The sequence below is a fragment of the Lepisosteus oculatus genome, chromosome 29 (genome assembly GCF_040954835.1).
Source record: "Lepisosteus oculatus isolate fLepOcu1 chromosome 29, fLepOcu1.hap2, whole genome shotgun sequence".
In the NCBI taxonomy this organism is placed as follows: domain Eukaryota; kingdom Metazoa; phylum Chordata; class Actinopteri; order Semionotiformes; family Lepisosteidae; genus Lepisosteus; species Lepisosteus oculatus.
The window spans coordinates 2,344,590-2,364,588 of NC_090724.1; the positions used below are offsets into that span (position 1 = coordinate 2,344,590).

General features: G+C 40.6%; 1 protein-coding gene across 8 annotated transcripts in view; it reads left to right on the forward strand.

Annotated features, from left to right (window-relative positions):
- Positions 1–19,999, forward strand: part of nfic (nuclear factor I/C) — a 217,052-nt gene that overhangs the window by 72,781 nt on the left and 124,272 nt on the right. The window contains exon 1 of one of the 8 annotated variants that reach the window (XM_015365458.2): positions 4,383–4,526. The exons of 4 other annotated variants lie outside the window; for them this stretch is intronic. In XM_015365458.2, coding sequence (XP_015220944.1) covers positions 4,452–4,526 — 75 coding nt within the window. In that variant the 5' untranslated portion in view covers positions 4,383–4,451. Of the gene's footprint in view, positions 1–4,382; positions 4,527–19,999 lie in introns of those variants that run through there. 3 more of the 8 variants (XM_069186077.1, XM_015365454.2, XM_015365451.2) reach the window with 3 other exon arrangements.

Genomic DNA, 19,999 nt, shown 5'->3' on the forward strand with positions numbered 1-19,999 from the left:
CAGTTGTGCAGTGGCCAAAACGGGCTTTCAGTGTCAGCAACACCCAAATACTGTGCTAGGTTTAATCCCTAGAGATAAACCAAACTCTAATAGAAATTAAATCGGGAAATGAAGAATGGGGTCAAACAGCAGCTATCATAGTGCAGAGATGCACAAAAATATGGTGCTTTTCTGGACACTCCACTTTCAGTGCTTTACAGGTAATAGGGACTCCCCTCTACCGCCACCAGGTCCGGTACAATCACCACACATCTACAAACAGTGGGGAGGAGAGAGTACAGTATATTGTCCTCATCACTATACTGGGGCATTACTGTATGTCCCCACAGACTGCAGGTTATGCCCCCTCTACTGGTCCCACTTACACCTCTTCCAGCAACAACCTTAGCTTTCCCAGGAGCTACGGAGGAGGTCCTCCATCCAGGTACTGGCCAGGCACACACCTGCTTAGCTTCAGTGGGCTGCCAGCTGTGAGTTGCAGGCTGATATAGCTGCTGACTTTAGTAAGTATTGTAGCCCTATTTGCATAATACAGCTGAAGCTGCAGGCATACTGGTGTGTGGGGGGTTATGGTAAAGGCCGAGTGCAGAGAAGATGCACTGTGCTGTCATACTCATCCTTAGGCCTTCAGAAAAGGATAAGCCAGTGCTGTGACCTTTGCTTTGGAAGTGTCAGGAGCAGGCAAGACAGGGAAGAAATTGCAAGACTTGCTTTTCGGCTCTTTTTTTTTAAATAGTGTGAATGATCTGAGCGCTCTTATTTCGCTTTTGAGAGTCTGTCTCTCATAAGAACATGCAAACATGCAACATGCAAATGAGAGGCGACATTGGGCCTCTCTGGCCTGATCGGTAGTTAGTAGCTCATTGATCGGTAGTTGATTCCTGAAGTGAGGTATTTTTTTTGGCTGTGTCGTTTTGACTGATTTGTTTTCGGTGTTGCCACGTGCCTTTTCATTGCGTTCTTAGTCATTTCTGGCAGAGTGCCTCCCTCTGTGGCGTGCACCCTGGCTCAGGCAGTGGGGGGCGCTCACAGTGAGCATGTATGTGCTCCTAAACACCTATCTTTAAGGCAGGCATGTCTTTAATCCTTTTTTTGGAAACCGGAGAAGTCAACTGAGAGGCAGCACAGTGATTAGCCTCGCGGCCCTGCAGTGCTGGGGACCTGGGTTCAGTTCCCGGAGTGCCGTCTGTATGGAGTCTGTATGTTCGTCCCCTGTTCGCGAGCAGTTCCACTTGGGGCTCCGGTTTCCTCATACGCTCCTAATTGGCAGGTTAGTGGCTTTTGGGAAAATCCCGCCCTGGTGTGAGTGTGCGTGTGCTTCTGAGTGCCGGGATTGCTCCAGCTCCCAGTGTGACCCTGGATTGGACGGAGTGTTTAGAAAATGGATGGATGTCTTTTCCCAAACTCTTGTACACCTTAATCCAAAATGTAAGAATCCAAAGAAAAATCATGCTTTTTTATTATAAAAATAATTGTAATTGTATTTATGCTACAGATATAAAGATAGAGTATTAGAGTTTAGAGTCCATGATTCACTTGACATAAATATATAATTGCAAAGGAATGGCACAGACACTCAGTATAATAATACAGATATACTGTAAGTGGACGTGTGTTTGAACTTATATCCGGAAATGTAACAAGTCCAGATCACTTTACACTGTGCTGTGTCTCCGCCTTATAGATAGAATCCCAGCGGTGTTTTACTGGGAGGATCAGAATTCTTCCTGGTTGTGAGTCTCTGTGGAGGTTTATGCATTTTCCTAACAAGAGATTATACCAGCAAGCTGTGAGTGGCCATGCTGGATTGTCTGCTCTAAATATAGCTCTGAACAGGTTTTTAACACATACTTCAGGGAATGAACGTGGAGCGTATACAGGGCTCAAATGTGTAAACATTTTCTGTTGTGGCAGGCTGAGGATTATTAGGATTAGTGCAGCACAACATTACATAATTGAATGTAACTGCTGGGAAAAGAACCAAATTAATTTGTGCACTGTTGAAGAGCCTGCGGTTGCCCTCACAATGGCCTGAGCATTACTCTGTTATTAGCTCTGGAAAAGGCAGGGTTTTCACAGCCTCCTGAAGGATGGGAACACAGCGAACTAACTGGTCCACTAGACTCCTGTGAACAAAATCCTCATTTCATTACAGCATTATAAGACTGTTCCAATAAAACACAGATTAGTCCATCAGTTTTAATTCCTCTGTATGGCACAGTGTATTCATTACTAACCAGGAAAGGGTTTGGAAGTTGGTGTTAGCCTGGTCTTTGAAAGACTACTGTAATGTCTTTGTTGCATCAGTAAAAGAAGGCAGGTATGACACTCTTACTGTTCAGATTTTCTCGAATTGCTTAACACACAGAAAACAAATCATTTTCTGCAGCTTGCTTGCTAATGGTCTCTGTAAAGCATTTATTTCATTAGAGCACGTAAAAAATTACTGCATGGGGACATGGATTGATTTCTAATAGAAGACCTTTATTTCTGTGCTTTGCCTGTGGAAATAAATCAGATTTTACACACGTAGTGACAATTTGACATGTAAATATTACAGTTTAGGCTAATATATATGCATGTGTTAAATAAACATAGCCACGAGTGAAGGAACAAACTATCATGTGAAACTGATTTAATTCAAAATTAGGAGGTATCACTTGACAGTTAAAAATAGTGCCCTGAGCTATTGGTTTGAAGAATGTCAGGCTGGTGCAAATTACCTGCTCAGTTTAGGAGGATATTAAATCTCCACCCAGATCCCTACTGCAAAGTCAGTGTTTCTTAGTCCAACACCCTATCAGTTTGTTCAGTACCTTGTACTGTACTTTGCTTGATTTCCTTAGAACATTCCCAATCTGTTACAAATAGTAAAAGATTAAAGCTCTTCCAATATTCTGTGTCAGTGAACATGAGAGCACGCTGGGTAATTAATTTCAGCTAGGAATCGTAACAGGTGTGTTTATTTTGCTGGTTAAATATTTTCTTATATTCAAACAGGATGCCTTTGCCCTTTTGCATTCAGTCTTACTTTCAGTATGGCAGAGACAGTTCTGAGCATGAGAGGTTCTGATATTTTCATCTGTAGTACCACTAAGCAGTGTATATCTGTGTACATATAACATTAAAACAAGGTGCTTCTTTACAAAATATCCCTCTTTCAATCCACTGTTTATTAGTACCGGTAGATTCTTAACTATTGTTGTAATTAATTGAACTGAACATGTTTATCTTTTTCCCGGTCTGTGCTCAATGATTATATAATCTATTTAAGTACACAATACTTTTTTTAGTAGAGTGCTTTATGTAAGTCCATAGATCTCTGAGATTTTCAGAGGAAATCATACTAAACTTTAACAACGAGAACTCCCCCCCTTCAAAAATACACATTTGTGTTAAAAATGAGAGTTGATAAAAATACATTTTCAAATATAAAGCTATAGTGTTACTTGAAAATGTATTCTGTGTGTTGTATTATTCTAATCAAACAGGCTAGTCTTGTGACTAAAATAAATAGGAGTGATCTGCACACTGTAGCACCCAATCCAGATCAGAGTTTCACAAATGCCTTTCTCTGCTTACGTGCTATTTACATGATGAGGTGGCAGACCTGAATTCAGAAAGGAAAATCCCTCTGTTTCTCCACTTTAGCTTCCTGTTTGCACTTACGATATGTAGTTCATTATTTTTTATTAAAATCCAGTGGAAAGCAGTAAATTCTTACCCATCGAGCCACTTCTGCGATTGACTCAGTTTAAACAACCATTTCCAGATTAAGAAGACGAGGGTGATTTGAGGTTATCATTTTAACTGAGAAAAAGTTATCTGACACCCAAGAAAATCTGAAGTAATGCACAGTACCTTCTACCCCACACACAGGCAATATGGATCCTCACATTCTGGGCAGTTTGATTGCAGATGATTATGAGTGATTTTTTTGCCCGAGAGCCACCTGGATTCTTTTTTACTACGTTCCCTTTTGTGTGCCACAGCAACTGCAGTACAGCATAATAAATATGGAAAAGCTGTAGCTGATAGGCTTGTGCAGGGAGCTTTGCTGCAATGTTTCTGTCTGTGTTAAGCCCTTAACCAATTTTCTTTTTCTGATATGATTAGAATCTTTTCATACAAAGTTTGCACATGAAGAGTGCTGAGAACCACTGCTCTCGGAGGAGCCCAGGAGGCACACATGGGTGGAGGATAAATACCATTGTGATGCATCTTCCCTCCAACCGGTTTGCTAAAGCAGTAGAAGTATGTAATTAAAGCTGATCAGGGACATAATGTTTGTGTTGACTTCTGCCTCTTTTTTTATTCTTATTTGTTGTTTAGATGTTGTTTACATCTTAAATGGGGGCAGCATGCTGGCACAGTGGTCTGCATTGCAACCTCGCAGCACTGGGGCCCTGGGTTCAATTCCAGACCTGGAGTGCTGTCTGTGTGGAGTTTGTATGGTCTCCCCTGGTTCGCTTCCTGCAGGTCCTCCGGTTTCCTCGTACCAGAGAGGAAACTTGTTAGACATACCGGTAGGTTTATTAGCTTCTGGAAAATTGGCTCTGGTGTGAGTTTTGCATGCTTGTGTGTCTGTCTGCACTACTGTGTCCCATTCAGGCTGTACCCCACCTTGCGCCCTTTGCTTGCTGGGATAGGCTCCAGCTCCACTGTGACCCTGAACTGGATAAAAATGAGAAAGTCGATGGAAGGAAACTTCTAAAATGGAAATGTTTTACAGATTCACTTCTTCCTGGTACGTTTTGTAAATTAAAAGTGTTTTTCATTCTGTAGTATTTCATCTGAAAACAGACTTCATCATTCATTTGCCTCCTGCCGGCTCTTTGGTTCGAATTGGCCAGACCTTGTGGTCTCTGGCCTAACTGTCATGCCAGCTCAGTGCACTCAGTCAGCTAATATCTCAGTATTGTCAAGCCTATGGGGTGGCAGTGATCAGCACGACCCCGTTTTCCTGGGAGTGTTGTGTAAACCAACAGGAAACAGCCAGGACGACACGCCCTCTGTCTCTTCACTGACTTGCACGTCCTGGTCAAGACGTGCAGATAATTGAAGCTGAAACCTCACTTATTGTCACTTTCCTTCAGCGTGTGCTAGATGCTCCAGTGCATTTCTATCATTCTGTTCTTGTTGTGAAGCCGTGCAAGTATTTCTACATTTAAAGGCACTTCAGGGGCATCCATCACAGTCACTAGGAGGGGGAATGGCACAAACCAAGCCAGTGTAGCATGGTGGCCAACTGTAGTGAGTGTAGTGTATTGAATGAGCAGTTGATAGGATGATTGTGTCACAAGGAGTGAATGAGCATGGTAAAAGTCACATTTGTTTTCTATTTTCTCAAAGGTTAAATGTTTTGTATACTTTCATATTTAAAATTCAGTAGATCAATTGTTTTCAGACATGACAATGGTGTAGATTTTGTTTTAAAAACAGTTTTTTACAGTAGCTTGGGTCTTATGCCATGTGTTATGATCTCGTGAAGCAGGTTCAATGTCACAGGTTATGGTATGGCCCAGGAACGCAGAAAGGAATGACGAATAATGCTAATGCCGACAGATTCAAACTAAATGGATCAAGATCATTTGCTTTAAAGTATCAAAACCAAAAGAAAACCCAAGTTCTGGTATGAGTTTTGTCAGGAATGGAAATGTTCAGTTATCAAAGTTAAAACTTTCAAACAAGGACATTTTCTCCTAGTTCTTACTGATTAGGCCAACTGCTGCTTGCTCCTTTTTTACTGTAAATAATTGAAAGCCTCTATATCCTCATCTTTTGAATAATAAATTATTCATCCAGTTTGAAAGCAGACATAATTTAATTTGGGCTGTCAGATCCTTCCCATAGTAGAGTCAGAGACCTAAATAATTTCCCTACGATTTTGCTGGATTCCACTCTGAGTATTCTGAATCCTCTGATTCAAAATCTTAAAGATCATTTGATTAAGGAGAGGACATGACATGAAATGAAAAAGGGACTTTCTATATAAATATTATTTCTCTAATTTTAACTTGACAAGTCAAAAAGTGATATAAATGTGGTCGTTAAAATTCATTGAACTTATCTGTCTCAAACTAGAAACTGCAGAAGTAAGAACATTTTAAGCCATTTTAAGCCATAAAAATATATGGCTGCCGTTTCTGTTTTACATGTGTGAATTTATTTTGTGTTACATCATATAATGATGTACTGTAATATATACCATGTCCTACACTAATATTGGGATGATGATATTTTTATCATTGCACATGTGTTTTTGCCCTTAATGCTTACCTGTCGTGTTTTCTGTAGATAAGTGTCTGTATAAAACCAAAGATTGGTTTTTGTCTTGACTAAAGACTAAAGATACGTGTTTTATCTTAAGTGTGTATGCTTAATTAGATATTCACGTTTTAAATTTGTTTTCTATTTTCCTAAATGGTTTTGTCTTGTTTCCTTTTGATATCAATGCATTATTTATTAGCTTCTGAATTCTGCAGGGAATATTGTGTGATGTCAGCTCCACTACTCACAGTTACAGATTCTCGACTGCTAATCTGGCAGCACTTTGATTCACTCAAACTTTACTGAGGTGGTGGCCTTAATGAGAACAATTTGCAGAAATGCACGTAAAATAACATAAGATTTTGTTCTGCAAATGTATTGCAGGCGTATTCAGTATTTAAGTGAATTGTAATTTTTGAAACAGACTCCAGTGTACAGGAGTGTGCGCACTCAGTGGTAAATAAAGTAAGCAATTTAGCTGATCATCTGCCTAAACAGCACAGAAATCCTGGAATGCTCACAAGCTCCATTTAAAAAATGCAGAATGAACAAAATGTTTACTAGGACCTGCTTGAAATGTACCATTAGGATTATTTATTGAGAACCCTGCCAAGTGATCAGTAGTAGCCTTGTGGTTTAAAACATTGGCTTTTACCCAGAGGCTTGCTACAGTACTGTATGTAGGCCAAATGTTTGTGTTCACTATGTACGCAGGCCTGTGAAGAATCTTACAAAGATTGGCACAGAAATTCAGTAAGATGCTAAGAGTATGTTTCAAGCTTTGACATTTTAAGAAATTTGTTTTGTAGAAGGTGTGCAGTAATTGGGGACTGTTGTATCAGAGAAGCTCTACACTTCATATTTGTAGGAGACTGTGCAATTGACTAAAGTTTTTTTTTGTCAATATGCCAAAGCTTAAGTGCAAAGTACTGTAAGTGAAAACCTTTGAAATCACAGTTATATGCTCTTTATAATAACATTATAGCAGGTTTTATTTTATCTAGGTTATGCCAAAATCTAGAGTATATATGGCAATGTGGTGAACTGAGCTTACCTCCTGGGTCCAGGGTTTGATTCTGGACTGGGGCACCTTTGTGTGGAGTCTGCATGTTCTCTTCTAGTTTGCATGGTTTTTCAGGGTTTTGCTCTCAGCTGGTGACTCTAAATTGTCCCTGTGTGTGCATGCTACATGACGGACAGGCATCCTGCCTGTACCATAGTCTCGTTTTGCGACCACATCAGCGATAGGCTTAGAAAAACATTCCAATATCTAATCTGTGTATAGAGTCCATTATATAAGTTATACATTTAATTGAACATCTTGGATCAGTTTGTTAAAAACAAAGCAGATTAAAAAAAGGACTGAACATCTTGGATTAATTTGTGAACAACTGAAAATGAAAGCAAAAGTGAGAGACTTTTTTGCTATTTTTATATAAGCCTCTGCCTATCGTTTTGATGTAGCAGCCAACAACAAAGCCATTCAGAAAGAACAACCGGTTTTAGCGAGAAACCTGCTTTATTGGAGCCCTAAAACCAAGCTCAGAGAGGGTTAGGGGTAAAATTAATAAGAAAAAGACCAGCATTTTTGGATTTGATATAGCTGTGAAGCTCTTGCCTCCAAGCAGCAGATAAGTATTGCTTTCAGCTGACAGGGTTTGTGCAGCTGGGATGTTATGTGCTCACCCTTAACAGGGGTAACCTGGGGTAACCTCCTTGCACCCCCTCTCTGCGGTATCAGATGGAAAGACATGGGCGATTTGCATGCCATCAGTGTGTGCTGCTCGACGTGCCCCTGCCAGATATTGAAGAACCGTGCAGTGCATTTCCACTCCTGCCTAGTGCTGGTTTTGTACCGCTCTTCCGAAGGCTTTCTCTCAGGACAGTGTTGCATTGAGTCCAGTCATAGGAAAATCCCCTGATGCTCTTTCAGACTTATTTCTTTTTGCTGTTGGCTTATCTGCTTTACAACTGATTATGTGGTAGCAGCGTATAAAGGCGTCCTTACAGTGGCCGTTTTGTGCTGTTAAACTAAAGAGATCCCCATTGAATTCCATTGGAAAATAGATTATTTTAGCAAAATGTTTGCGGTGACTAGAAGGATAGGTTTCTGAATGTATTCTTTGTGCCTGAAAGCCATTTTGTTGTCTCTGAAATTAAGATGATTAAGGTTCTCAGTCTTCAGTGAGCAGCAGCATGTGACTTTTCAGTACAGTACATACAGTAGTACCACATGGGATGAGGCGTGGACCGAAGGGTGACCATGCTTCCGGTTTGTGCTCGAACAGTATTGGATTTGAAGCCTGTCTGGAGTGTCCAGACTCTTCTTTTAAATGGGCTATTTGTCCTCTTTGTCGGAAAGCAAAAAAGCCGCTTAGTCAGACATGCAAGTCAACTAAGAAAATGGGTGGCTGTAATGTAAAGATGTATATTGGCATGCTGGTTTAAAACCAGTGATTGTCAGAAAGTTAAAAAAAAACCTTTACTCAGCATTGAAGGCCTATGTGAACAGAACACTATCTGAAGCATGTGCTGCTATTGCTGAAAAACAGATGTATTCCAAAATTATTTATAACACTTCAGGATTTTGGCAAACACAAGCCTTAATCATTACTAAAAAATCAGAACAGGTAGCATGTATAAATTGTGCCTTATTTCTAATTACAAGTGTGCTTACATGGACTAAGTATTCGGACTAAAGTGGATTCTGAGTAGATAAAGCTGGAATATTCATTCTGAATATCCTTAATAGATGCTTGCTGGAAACAGTACAATTGATTAATCTGTTGTAATGACTAATTTATTGCTGAACGTTGAGTGAGACATGCCGCTCACATACATTAAGATTAATTGTGACCATGCACCTCAGAAAATAGCATGAAGTGAAATTTTAGTTTTGTATTGTGGCCGAAGACAGATAGCATCTTAATCATTCAATAGATCTCTCGTTATGAAGGGCAGTGACAGAATGTGAAAATTGACTCACAGTTACGAAAGTTCCAGTTCCATAACTGCAAGTACATTTGGACGCTTAATTAACTTTATTATAATTATGATCCTGCAGTGAGAGGACTTTGAAGGGTCAAAGATCAGTTATGATTTCACCTTTATTAAAAGAGTGGATAAAGATAATTTCTGTCCTCTTTCTTACTTTAGAAGTACGATTTTTCAAAGTGAAACAAAAATGTATTTTGTTTGACGTGGGATACAGTGTAAGACAAATACTATTTATCTTTTTTGATAGAATCTAGCCTTTCTAACCCCTCTTTAGAGTGTTAATTCATTGTGTTTTTTAAAGACCTTCTTTGTGACTTACCCAAGTGGGCAACCCTTTCCTCTACAGAACTCTACTGTTCTTCAGTGTGCAGTCCTGTAGTGCAGCTCTGTTCTGCAAACTCCCCTGTCAGCTATCTTTATCAGCACTCTATGCTTGTTCCATATCCAGTCGCAGTAGCAGTTTCCATTTAGCTTTTTCAATAATATTGTGATCATTGTAAAAGTTGATGATTAAAATATAGAACAACAGAGTCTTAAAAGATTAAACTCTGGGGAAAAAAACATTCATTTTAAAAGAATGGCATTTGCCTTGAAAGGGATTTTAAAATGACCTTTAACTTAAAGGACAGAGTTGCTGAAGGTGAAGAATGCCAATAGGTTAAAGATCTCGCAAGTGTTTGTATAGTAAATAAAACTGTTTTCTCTACCTTTTATAACTTTATGATCTCCCCACACATTAGTATGTTCTTCTGTTTGGCCTTTTTTGTAATGCACAATCATACCTGAATCAGATACTCCACACGGAGGCCTTTATTCTTCTGGGCCCACCATGCTGATCTCTTCTTCTGGTTTATATTCTTGCTTGAGTGATGCCGATTTGAAAAAAGCCTGAGATGGTCAACAAGGTGCTGCTAATGTGCTTTTCTCATGAGCCTCTTGGGAACCTGACCCAGAAATTGATTGTGGAGCAATAAAATTGGCACCTTTCACTGTTAGTAACAGGAGCATCTAATTGTGGCAGGCAGTTTTTATTTTTTAAGCCCCATTCGACCATTTAATGAAAAAATACTGATTCTATCTCTTTAGATCTTGAATAAGAAGAGCACAAATTGCAGTTCAGTGAATCTGTCCACTCAGAAAAAGATCTGTCCATAGTTCTCAGGATTCTTTTTTAAGGGCCTGTTATTTCCTCAGTCGTCATAGAATTTATTGCAGGTCTCAGTTTTACCAAGGTGGGCGACTGCTGCCCAGCAAGGAAGAACCATAAGACGTTTTAATGACGTTTATTTGAGTGTTAGCCTAGTCACCGTTAAATCAGGGTATTGCTTTACTGGGTCCTGTTTTCTGGTACAGGAACACAGAGAAACTCGTTATTCTTTGAAGTCAGGAAAGCTCTTGCAAAAAAATCATATTGCACTTCCAGGAAAGTTACTGAAAGCCTTTTAACTTTCAGCTTGCATCAGCACCGTGTATTGGAAGGGTTTATCGTCAGTGCTGACTAATGGAAGAGGAGACGAACATAAGAGGTTTCGCGGAGACTCAAATCTAGAATTGCGATTCACACCTCAGGACATTGCACAGTGTGGTGCTGGTGGCTGAGATTCAGCCTTTGTAGTCATAATGGAAGTTGGAGTGGGATGCTGGGTCTAATATCAGCTCTCGGCACAAAGCAGCTCATTGAAGTGAAACCTGATGGGATGGATACAGTGGCTCTAGATTAGAAAGGCGACTGCATTTCATTAGCTTATTCTTGTAAACAGGACTATTTGACTATTAATATTTGTGCATCATATACAAAAGTGCTGATCAGCCCCTTTCCTTGTCATCCTCATACTATAAAACCAGTACAGTAGGGTACCACTCACTCGATTTATTGGGAGAGCTTCCATTTTGGCCTTGATTCCTTTTGACTTTGAACTGGCTGCCAGTTGCAGCAGGACACAGGGCAGTCTTATGTCGTATGGGCTCGCTTCTTTGAAGAGACCTGCGTTTCTTTTTGTCAGTGGCTTTATTCTTCTGCTCCTGGCGCGGGGGGTTTTGTGTTGGCAGTGGGGAAAGCCACTCTGACGGGCCATTTCTATTTTATGCAGCTGTTGAAGGTCAGTTGTATTGCCCATGTGCTGGAGTCACTTGGCAAACACTGAGACCTGACATTGAGGATGATCGAAGAAATAGTGGAGACCATAAAATTCAAATTTATGTGTGCTTATATTCCAGTTTATACTTTTGTAATCTGTGAACACATTTTTTTCTTTATACGCGGAAACTAATTGGTGGGAGAGTAAAGTATAAATCTAATGTCCAAACAAAATAGAAATAAAAAATAATACAATAGAATTTCCTACAGAAAACACACAATATTGAGAAAAAACATTGCAACAGCAACAATAATAATCTTTTATCTTCTTGGTCAGAAAAATATTCTAAGCAAAAAAGAATAATAAAAAACTGTATCGCTCTGTGATCTTTTTTCAAGGTGAAACTAAAGTACAATTTACCTGGTTGATCTATGAGATTTAGATTGACATTCCTGTAAACAAGTTTCAGCTAATCTGATTTAAATGACATGCTTTGTGAACATGTTTTATTTTTCATATTTACTCTTTAAAATGTTATTTTGTTGATAACAAAATCCTATGAAATATTCATGATCACAAGCCTCTGTTAGTAAATTCTTCTTTGCTAAAGAATGCTGAATGTCTGTCTAAATTCAAGGATAGATGAGCCTTAGTAAATCCAGAGCTCCGATGTTAAATTCCTAATCTCTTTCTGATATAACGATGTTTTTATAAAATGCCAATCAACTTGTTGAAGGATCTAGGGAGAGGGCATGAAAACAGTCTGAAACTAAACACTGACGAGCGTCTTAACTGGCCCCCTCCTCTGGGACGTCCTACAAAGCCACACTTTTGTTTTGAATGCTGATTGGTAGACCACGCTGGACAAGTCGGTCTTTGTAGTTTTTCTTTTCAGCACGTCTGCTGCTAGGTCTGAGAACATCAAATAAAGAAAAAGGTTGCCAGGCCTGTAATTAACAAAGCATAAAATTTGCTTACTGGAGGTGAAAGACAGGGCCGTCCTCAGTGGAGACATGCAGTGCGTGCTCTAGCTCTCACTGATCCGCAGACGTTTCCGAGACTGGGGAGCCACCTTCAGGTCCTCTTTCCCACGTACCGACTGCTGGTATGAAGTAAGAATTTCAGGGTACTAAGACACCCTGTTCCCCAAACCAGACAACACTCAGACAGCGTGTTTTTGACATGCTGCTGTCTGTAGCTGGAGAACAAAGAACCATTCAGTCCATTCATTTGTCTTTGGGTAAATCTGAATCTTGACTTAGCATTCCTGTGCTTTGCTCTCGCTTAAAGTATGGGTCTTTGTTTTCTGTATGTTTGTAGTCATGCTCTTTCCTTAAACTTCTAAATAACTGAAAATGTTCTCTGCTGACAGAAGTGAGGCAAATTTCTGGCCAGCACAACAGAAGCAAAATGCTATTCATCTTATAAAAACCTTGACTTATCTTGTGCATCTTTTTGTATTTCATCTAATTTGTTTCTGCTTTCTGCCTCACATCCAGAAGCAGGTGCATTACTTGTCATCAAAATGTTGAGTCCAACACAGCAGAGGCTTTTGAAGATAACTCAGTTTTGACCACCTATTGTAGTCCCTTGGCCCTCCAGTGTGTCTTACTCTGGTTTACAGCCTCTGCTAGCCCTTTCGCATGTCTCTGGCTGTCAAAAGAGGTGAGAACTGGCTACCATGACAGACGGTAAGGTTATGTTCTGAATACTAATAATCTTTTGGAGTGTAGTGAAGTAGAATGCAGAATTCCTGTCAAGCTCCTTATACATTTCCTGAATCTGCTTGCTTGGACCTTTCAGCATTACATATATACACCCCCAAGAGCAGGGGGACGGAAGTCTTTTGTCAGGGGAGAGGGTGCCCTGGCTGACAACTGCAATGCCTGGAATTAAAATAAGAGTAAAACTTATTTTTATCTTGTTCTTAACATGCTGAATATTATCAATGAAGTCTTTGTATTTTCCTGCTTTCCTGGATGTGCAGAAACATCATAGCTGTTACATTTCTCCTGTAGCTGACAATATACAGTATATGGCCTCTTATTCAACACAGGTTTGACCTATTTGCAGTGCAGTGTCAACCCATGTCACTTTGTCCTATGCCTGTTACAGGACTGACCTGATGTTGTGTTTGGGTTAGTGTTGTGAGGCATTGAGCTGCTTGTATCGCAGATTCCCCCAGTTTGTAATATTGTTCAAATCTGGGCATTGCTCTGACCAGGAAAAGGCGTTGGAAGTGTGCCTTGTGCTGCCTGCCGTGTACTGCCACTGAGACTTTTGAGTCTCTTCATTTGACTGTAGGTCCCTCGTACTGGAGGCCCTGGTGAGGCAGGGTTCTGGGACACTGGCAGGGAGACAGAAGGACTTAACACTGAGCACAACATATAATGATTACACAACTCTTGATATTGTGTCAGTGTTGAAATATGAAAATATCTGGCGTGTGAACACCTGCTGCTAGTCCTCCCTGAAACTGAACCACATTTGCGGTGCTGTCTCATTCTGTAAAGTGATAAGTGGGTGTTCGAGCTCGGATTTTTTTTTGGAAGGTTTTGTTTTGCCCACACCGGGCTGCAGGAAGATTTGAAGGCAAGACCGGCGGCGGTGTAGCAGGGGAGCTTTGGCGAAAGTGGCCTGCCTGCCTCACTGAGAGAGGCCTCTGTGCTCGGCTGCAAGGAGCTCCCCCAGGCTTCCCAGGGTCACTGCCTCCTCACAGGGGAGAAGAGCCTCCCTTCCTATTGTGGCTCTGCATGACTGAGGGCTGAATCAGCAAGCGTGGAAGCGAAAGGCGTGATGACTCACAGCTGGAAGCACAGGCAGTATTCCCTTTGACCCACTTGCACTACCTTCAGAGCCTGCAGAAAGCCCAGGGCTTTCTAGGCTGTTAAAGGGGTATGTTAGAACGTTTAGCTGGGCAGAAAATTTAATATCTTGCTGGTTTAACGCTCAACCTTTGTCTGGTATTGGTTTTGATCCCTCCTGCCAGTCTTGCCAAGGAAGAGGCGTGTTCGTCCAAATGGCTCGTCTAGCAGCAGGGGTTCTTTTGCAAGGGACCAGTCCAGAGGTCGGATCAGCTTTTTATGAGCATAAGGAAAATGAGTTTTGTGGGCTTTGGGTTTAGGGTCAGGCTGACATTGATCAATACTGCAAAGCCATTAAACAGTTTGTAATATTTTGCAGCTTATTGCCTGTTTGCTTTCACGTGTTTAGTTGAAGTACCTAATGCACACCAATTTGCCATGCTTTCTGACAAATAGGCTTCCTTAATTGATAGTGTACAGTATCTTGCTTTTCTTGTTCCTTTCACTCTTATATCATTGCTTTGATTGTTCTGGTGGCTGACCTTACTGCAAAGAGCTACCGTGCTATGGGTAGTGCAATGTATTAGTCAGATCCTGGTGGTTTTGCTGTTACAATGGACTTTAGCTGTTTGTTAGACACAGAGAGAGAATGCTGTTGACCTTTATCAAGAGTCTTTGGCAAGGCGCAGTGTATCAAGTTGGGGGTGGGGGACATCACTGTGACTACAGACTGAAGTGCCACTTTAGTTTGATAGAAAAGCTACAGGAATTCAGAGATGTGGAATGTCTTTGTTTCTTAGCACTGTCCAGCTCCCTCAGTGAATGCAGTGCATCAGAAATATCTTGGAGGGCAAAGTGATGTTCTGGATGGTATAAAAAGTTCAGCAAGTACAAAGTGATGCTAAGAAATAAAGTGAGCTATTTTACCATTATCCACTAGCATCACCTTGCTGTCTGGCAAGGTTTTATTTTCACAGGAATCTCCTCTGATGCCAACATTTAGAGTTCAGTAAATATAGCGTAAGATGTGTTTGCAATGTAGTTTGTAATGTGTGTGTTCAAAACACTGCAGATTATGCAGGTGGCTCCTGAATGTGTTATAAGTTAACTCAATACAACAAATAGTGCATTAGCATAAACAGTTCCAGTTTCATCAGGAATGTGGATATTGAAATAGCGGTTTGTCATTTTCCCCTTAATCCAAAGTTTTTTTTGCAGTTGCTGTTACTTTACATGTCTCTTTCTTACATTGCTTGCCATGATAACTCATGTTTGCAGCATCTTGAAAGCTTTTCGAATACTGGTTGCTCAGGAGTTCACAGGCAGTGGAAGTGGAGTCTCTTAGATGGAGTTCTGTCCTTTTGCATCTTTTCTCCAACCTATCCAGCCTGGCAAGCTGCAGGTAGTACTCTTGGGTGTTGCTACTAATAGTCCAGCAATACCCACAAGTGCTGCCAAGCAGTGAATTCAGGCCCAGTGGAAGAGACTGCACACAGGCTAATTTGTACCTAGAGAAATTTTCAGAAACAAAGTGCAATGATCAAAAGTGTTCTTTAAAGATTTAGGAATTTGCATTACTAACACATTTGTCTTTTCCTGTCACTACGATCTGAGAAACACTTTCAAAAGATTGTTTGTTTGTTTGTTTGTTTGTTTGTTTGTTTGTTTGTTTGTTTGTTTGTTTGTTTGTTTGTTTGTTTGTTTGCTAGGGCAGTTGGTATGCTTGAGGATCAACTTGGTAAGCAAAACAGTACAGCCCTATTGATTGACTATAAAGCAGAACATGCACAAAGTGCTTGAACTGGGGAAAATGGTAGTGAATTAAATAGCGGGGAAGTGTAGATGAGGTGAAGTGTTCCTTTGACACTTTTTGAATAAGCCATTAAGAAAATGAAAATGCAAATTAAGCAGAAAATGGTGAGAGCCTGTGAATTCTTAGGTATGTGAAGCCTGAGAGCAGGGGCATCTTGCAGGGCAACACCTGTGCCTTGATGCAGACTGCATATCCTCGGTGCTCCTCAAAGCTTTCCTTCGAAGACAACGTAAATAGACACTGCGCTGTGGGAGTTTCATTTGGCTCTAATCGTCTTGGAGGTGAGACACTTAAAATCTTTGCTTCATGTCTTCGGCGCACCAGTTTTTGCCTGAGCCTGAAAGTAACATCAATGAGCAGCATACACACCAAAGTGAGTGACACTCAGAACCACAGCTGCTTAGTGACGGAAAATACTTTGATTATGAAGAAAACCATGAAAAACCCCTCCTTTCCCTGCCAGGTCCGTCTTCGGTATGCACTTTGCTGCTAAAAAGCTGCTTTTGTGCATAGTTAGACAGCATTTGTATTGAGGTCAAAGACAGCTGTTCTTACAAGTTATTACATTTCTTGTGCCGCTGAGAGTGAAGAGTTCTGGGCCCCCTTTCAAAATTGTATTCTCACAGACCTGACCTCTGTTTAGCAAACTGCAATTTATTTCAGTGGGTGGAAGTTACATGTTTGAACTTGTCGTGTTGTTTATTGGTATTCACCTATTTGGCTGACATTTTTATCCAACGAAATAAAATTTACAGCGGTTATAATAACATTTTTGGGTGGTGCAGTAGTTAGCATTGCTGCCTCGCAGCACTCTGGCCTCGGGTTCAATTGCAGACCTGGGGTGCTGTCTGTGTGGAGTCTGCATGTTCTCGCTGCGTTTGGGTGGCTTCCTCTGGGTGCTCTGATTTCCTCCCACAGTCCAAAGACATGGTGGTGGGTTAATTGGCTTCTGGGCAAGCTGGCCCTGGTGTGCGTGTGTGTCTGTGTGTCTGCCCTGTGATGGACCGGCGCCTGTCCCATCTTGCACACGTTGCTGGCGCGGACAGGCTCTGGCTCCCCTGCGATCCTGAATTGGACCAAGCTGTTAGAAACGGATGGATAGAAAATTACCTTTTTTTTCCCCTATTAACATTCTCCGTACCCATTTATATAGCTGGGCTTCCTGGTGCAGTCTGTATAACGTATCTTCTTCTAGGGTGCAAGAGTACTGTTTTCCTGGGATGTGAGTCACTGACCCTGTGGTCAGCGGTCTGGGCACTGATGTCCAAGTGACCATCACAAGAAACACATCCTACTGCCATGGCAGCGCTTCTTACTCTCCTGGGATGTACTTTGTCCTACATGTAAAGCTCTTCGGGATCCTTTGGGATGAAAAGCACTATATAAATGGAATTAATTATTAATTATTATTATAATTGTCTCTGCCTGTGATCTGCTGCTTCGTGCAGTCTGATGGCATGGAAAAGCACAACGAAAAGTTTCAGCCAAGACCTTTTTTTACTTTGAAAGGGACTAGCTTCAGGTTTGTCAGTCATGTTTATTTAGGAATTCTGGCTCCAAGCAGTCCAGATTGGCATATTGGTTATTTTGAAATATGAAGTTATAAAATGGTTAGTTGTGGGACATTGGATTTGTTGACCATTGCTTGTGCTCTTATGATATCAGAGTTAATGTTTAATTCTGATGTTTTTAGCTGTGGGGAAACTTGAGACCTTGTAATTGTGACTGTGTAAATGATGATTTGCTATTATTAGATTTTACTGCTTTCAACAACTATAAAATGCATGAAAACAAAAGCATTCTCTTTCCCTCACTCTCGCCAAAAGTCATGCTGTGTGAGTTTTATATAAAACTAAATAAAACCAGCAACAACAGAAAAAGGCGTTTTAAGGTAATTTTGCTTTCAGTTTTTATCTCCCTTGCTGTTCCTCTACCTTACAGTAGAAGAGCTCTTTTGGGCACAGTTCATCTTGGGTTTAGGGCAAATTAGTTAACTCACATTCGTTTGTCATTGTGATGTTCCATTTTAGCTCTGCCTCCATCCCGGTACAGACAGCCAAACCAGGGCACTTTGCTCAGCTGGTTTAAATTGCCTACAGATTCAAAGAGCATCTGATGCTAAATGAGTCCCACAGCAGACATTTCAAACTGACACAGGACCTTCGCTCCAACCCTCTCCTCACCCCTGGAAGGTTTTCAGAAAGATTTTGAGAGCCACCGGTAACAAAGTAACAAAGTTAGTCAATTTGTATGCAGTTACAGCTGTGGAGGCCAGGACGGCACTTTTTGCTACGTGCTAGATATTGAGTGCAACTCTTGGTTACCACTGCTGTCAAAGAGACCGTGAATGACTGACATCAAGTTCAGAACAAACCAGGAAGCATCTGCAGCAGCAAAAAATGGTCAACTGGTTTCACAAGCACATTGATTGATCCTTCCAAATGAATGAGCAATATGTGCCAGTTTCACAAATCAAAACTGGAGCGGAGTTTGCAGTGAACATATGATATTTCACTTAAGTACGCTTGTCTTTTGCTAAGGTCAATAGAAACATATACTGGGTTTAAAGCACATCAGTAAAGCAAGTGAAATGTATTCCTCTACTCAAAAGCATGTATTTAACTGTTATTGATAGGCCATGTGATATGCAGAGTCAAAGACAAACCTCTGTTTACTGAACCAAGGGGAAAAACAGACAAAGGATCCCTCATTATTTGCACTGTTAGTGATCAATGAGTCCAAGTCAAATATCATCTGCGCTGGATCATGTGATTGCTGGTCTTTTTTTTTTCTGCTTTTAGTTCTGTGAATGAAAAACGGGACCTGCAAGAGCAGATAGGAGGCTATTAATTTAACACTAAGAGTTCTGGTGATTGGGCACTTCTAAGATGAAGTTCAGCTCTGCAGAGGAGTTGTCCTTTAATCATCCGGTGCTCAAAAGCTTTTGTTGATGGTTTGTTTCAGATGTCTCTAGGATCAGAAACACTTCAGTGCCGTATTGCAAATTTCTCATTCTAAATCTACTTGAAATTATTTTCCATGCGCCTTGTAGTCCTTGTGCCTGTTTTGGAATTTGCATTAATTGCCAGGATGAGTTTTGTAGATGCCTTTTGAGAATTTTGAATTGTCTTTTGAATTCCTTAAGTCTTTTTTTTTCATTTCAGGCTGGAAGTATTTTTATTATTTTTCGCTGTATAAAACCTTTGTTGTTTTTTTCTAAAGCAGTATTTTGTACTGTGATTGTACACCTTGCTCCCTCCTCACTGGACGTAGCCCTTCGGCTGTAACATGGTTCTCAGTTAACAAAGCCGTTCGGACGTCACGTGTGACTGCACTCACCCCGGAAGGTCATCAGAGTGCTTCGGCATTGCCCTTTCCCGATGTTGAAGTGCATGCTTGGTTTTTAGCCCATTATGAGTGATTATTATTTGTTGTTGTTTCTGCCTCAGTAATTCTTTGCCGTCAGTGGTTATACAACCATGTCTGAGCTGTCATGCAGGAACACAGGTAGTAGACAGGCAGTGCACTATTCTTGAATAATGAATAAGTGGGATCTGAGACCTATATTAACGGTCTCGCTGTTTTTTTCTGTAGTGTCCTCTTACTGAATTCCTGCAGAAGGTATCATTAGAGTGTAGTCTATGTAACAAGTAGTCAGATTAAATAAATATCATATCTTGGCCTGGTTATTGCAGATCACATCCTGTTGTGATCTAAGCAAGTCAGCCCAAATGTGATATTGCTGTTTCTGGTGTCTATTAGATGTGACTGTTTAGCATTGCTTTACCATTGTTTACCATTACCCTCTCTTAAAACAGCTTTGCTTGTATATCATATACCTTAATTATTCTGATCATGCCAAATTAAAGAGAAAGGACCTGTGAGCAGCTAGTTTTACAGAGTGCAAAATTCATCAGTGCTCACCTTAACTGTGAGTGAAATGATTTTATTTTGTTCTGAATGTTTTAGATTAACAGTTAATTTTAGTTCAAAGGATTGAAGGGAAAACGATGTACAGTAAATGATGAGGAACACCT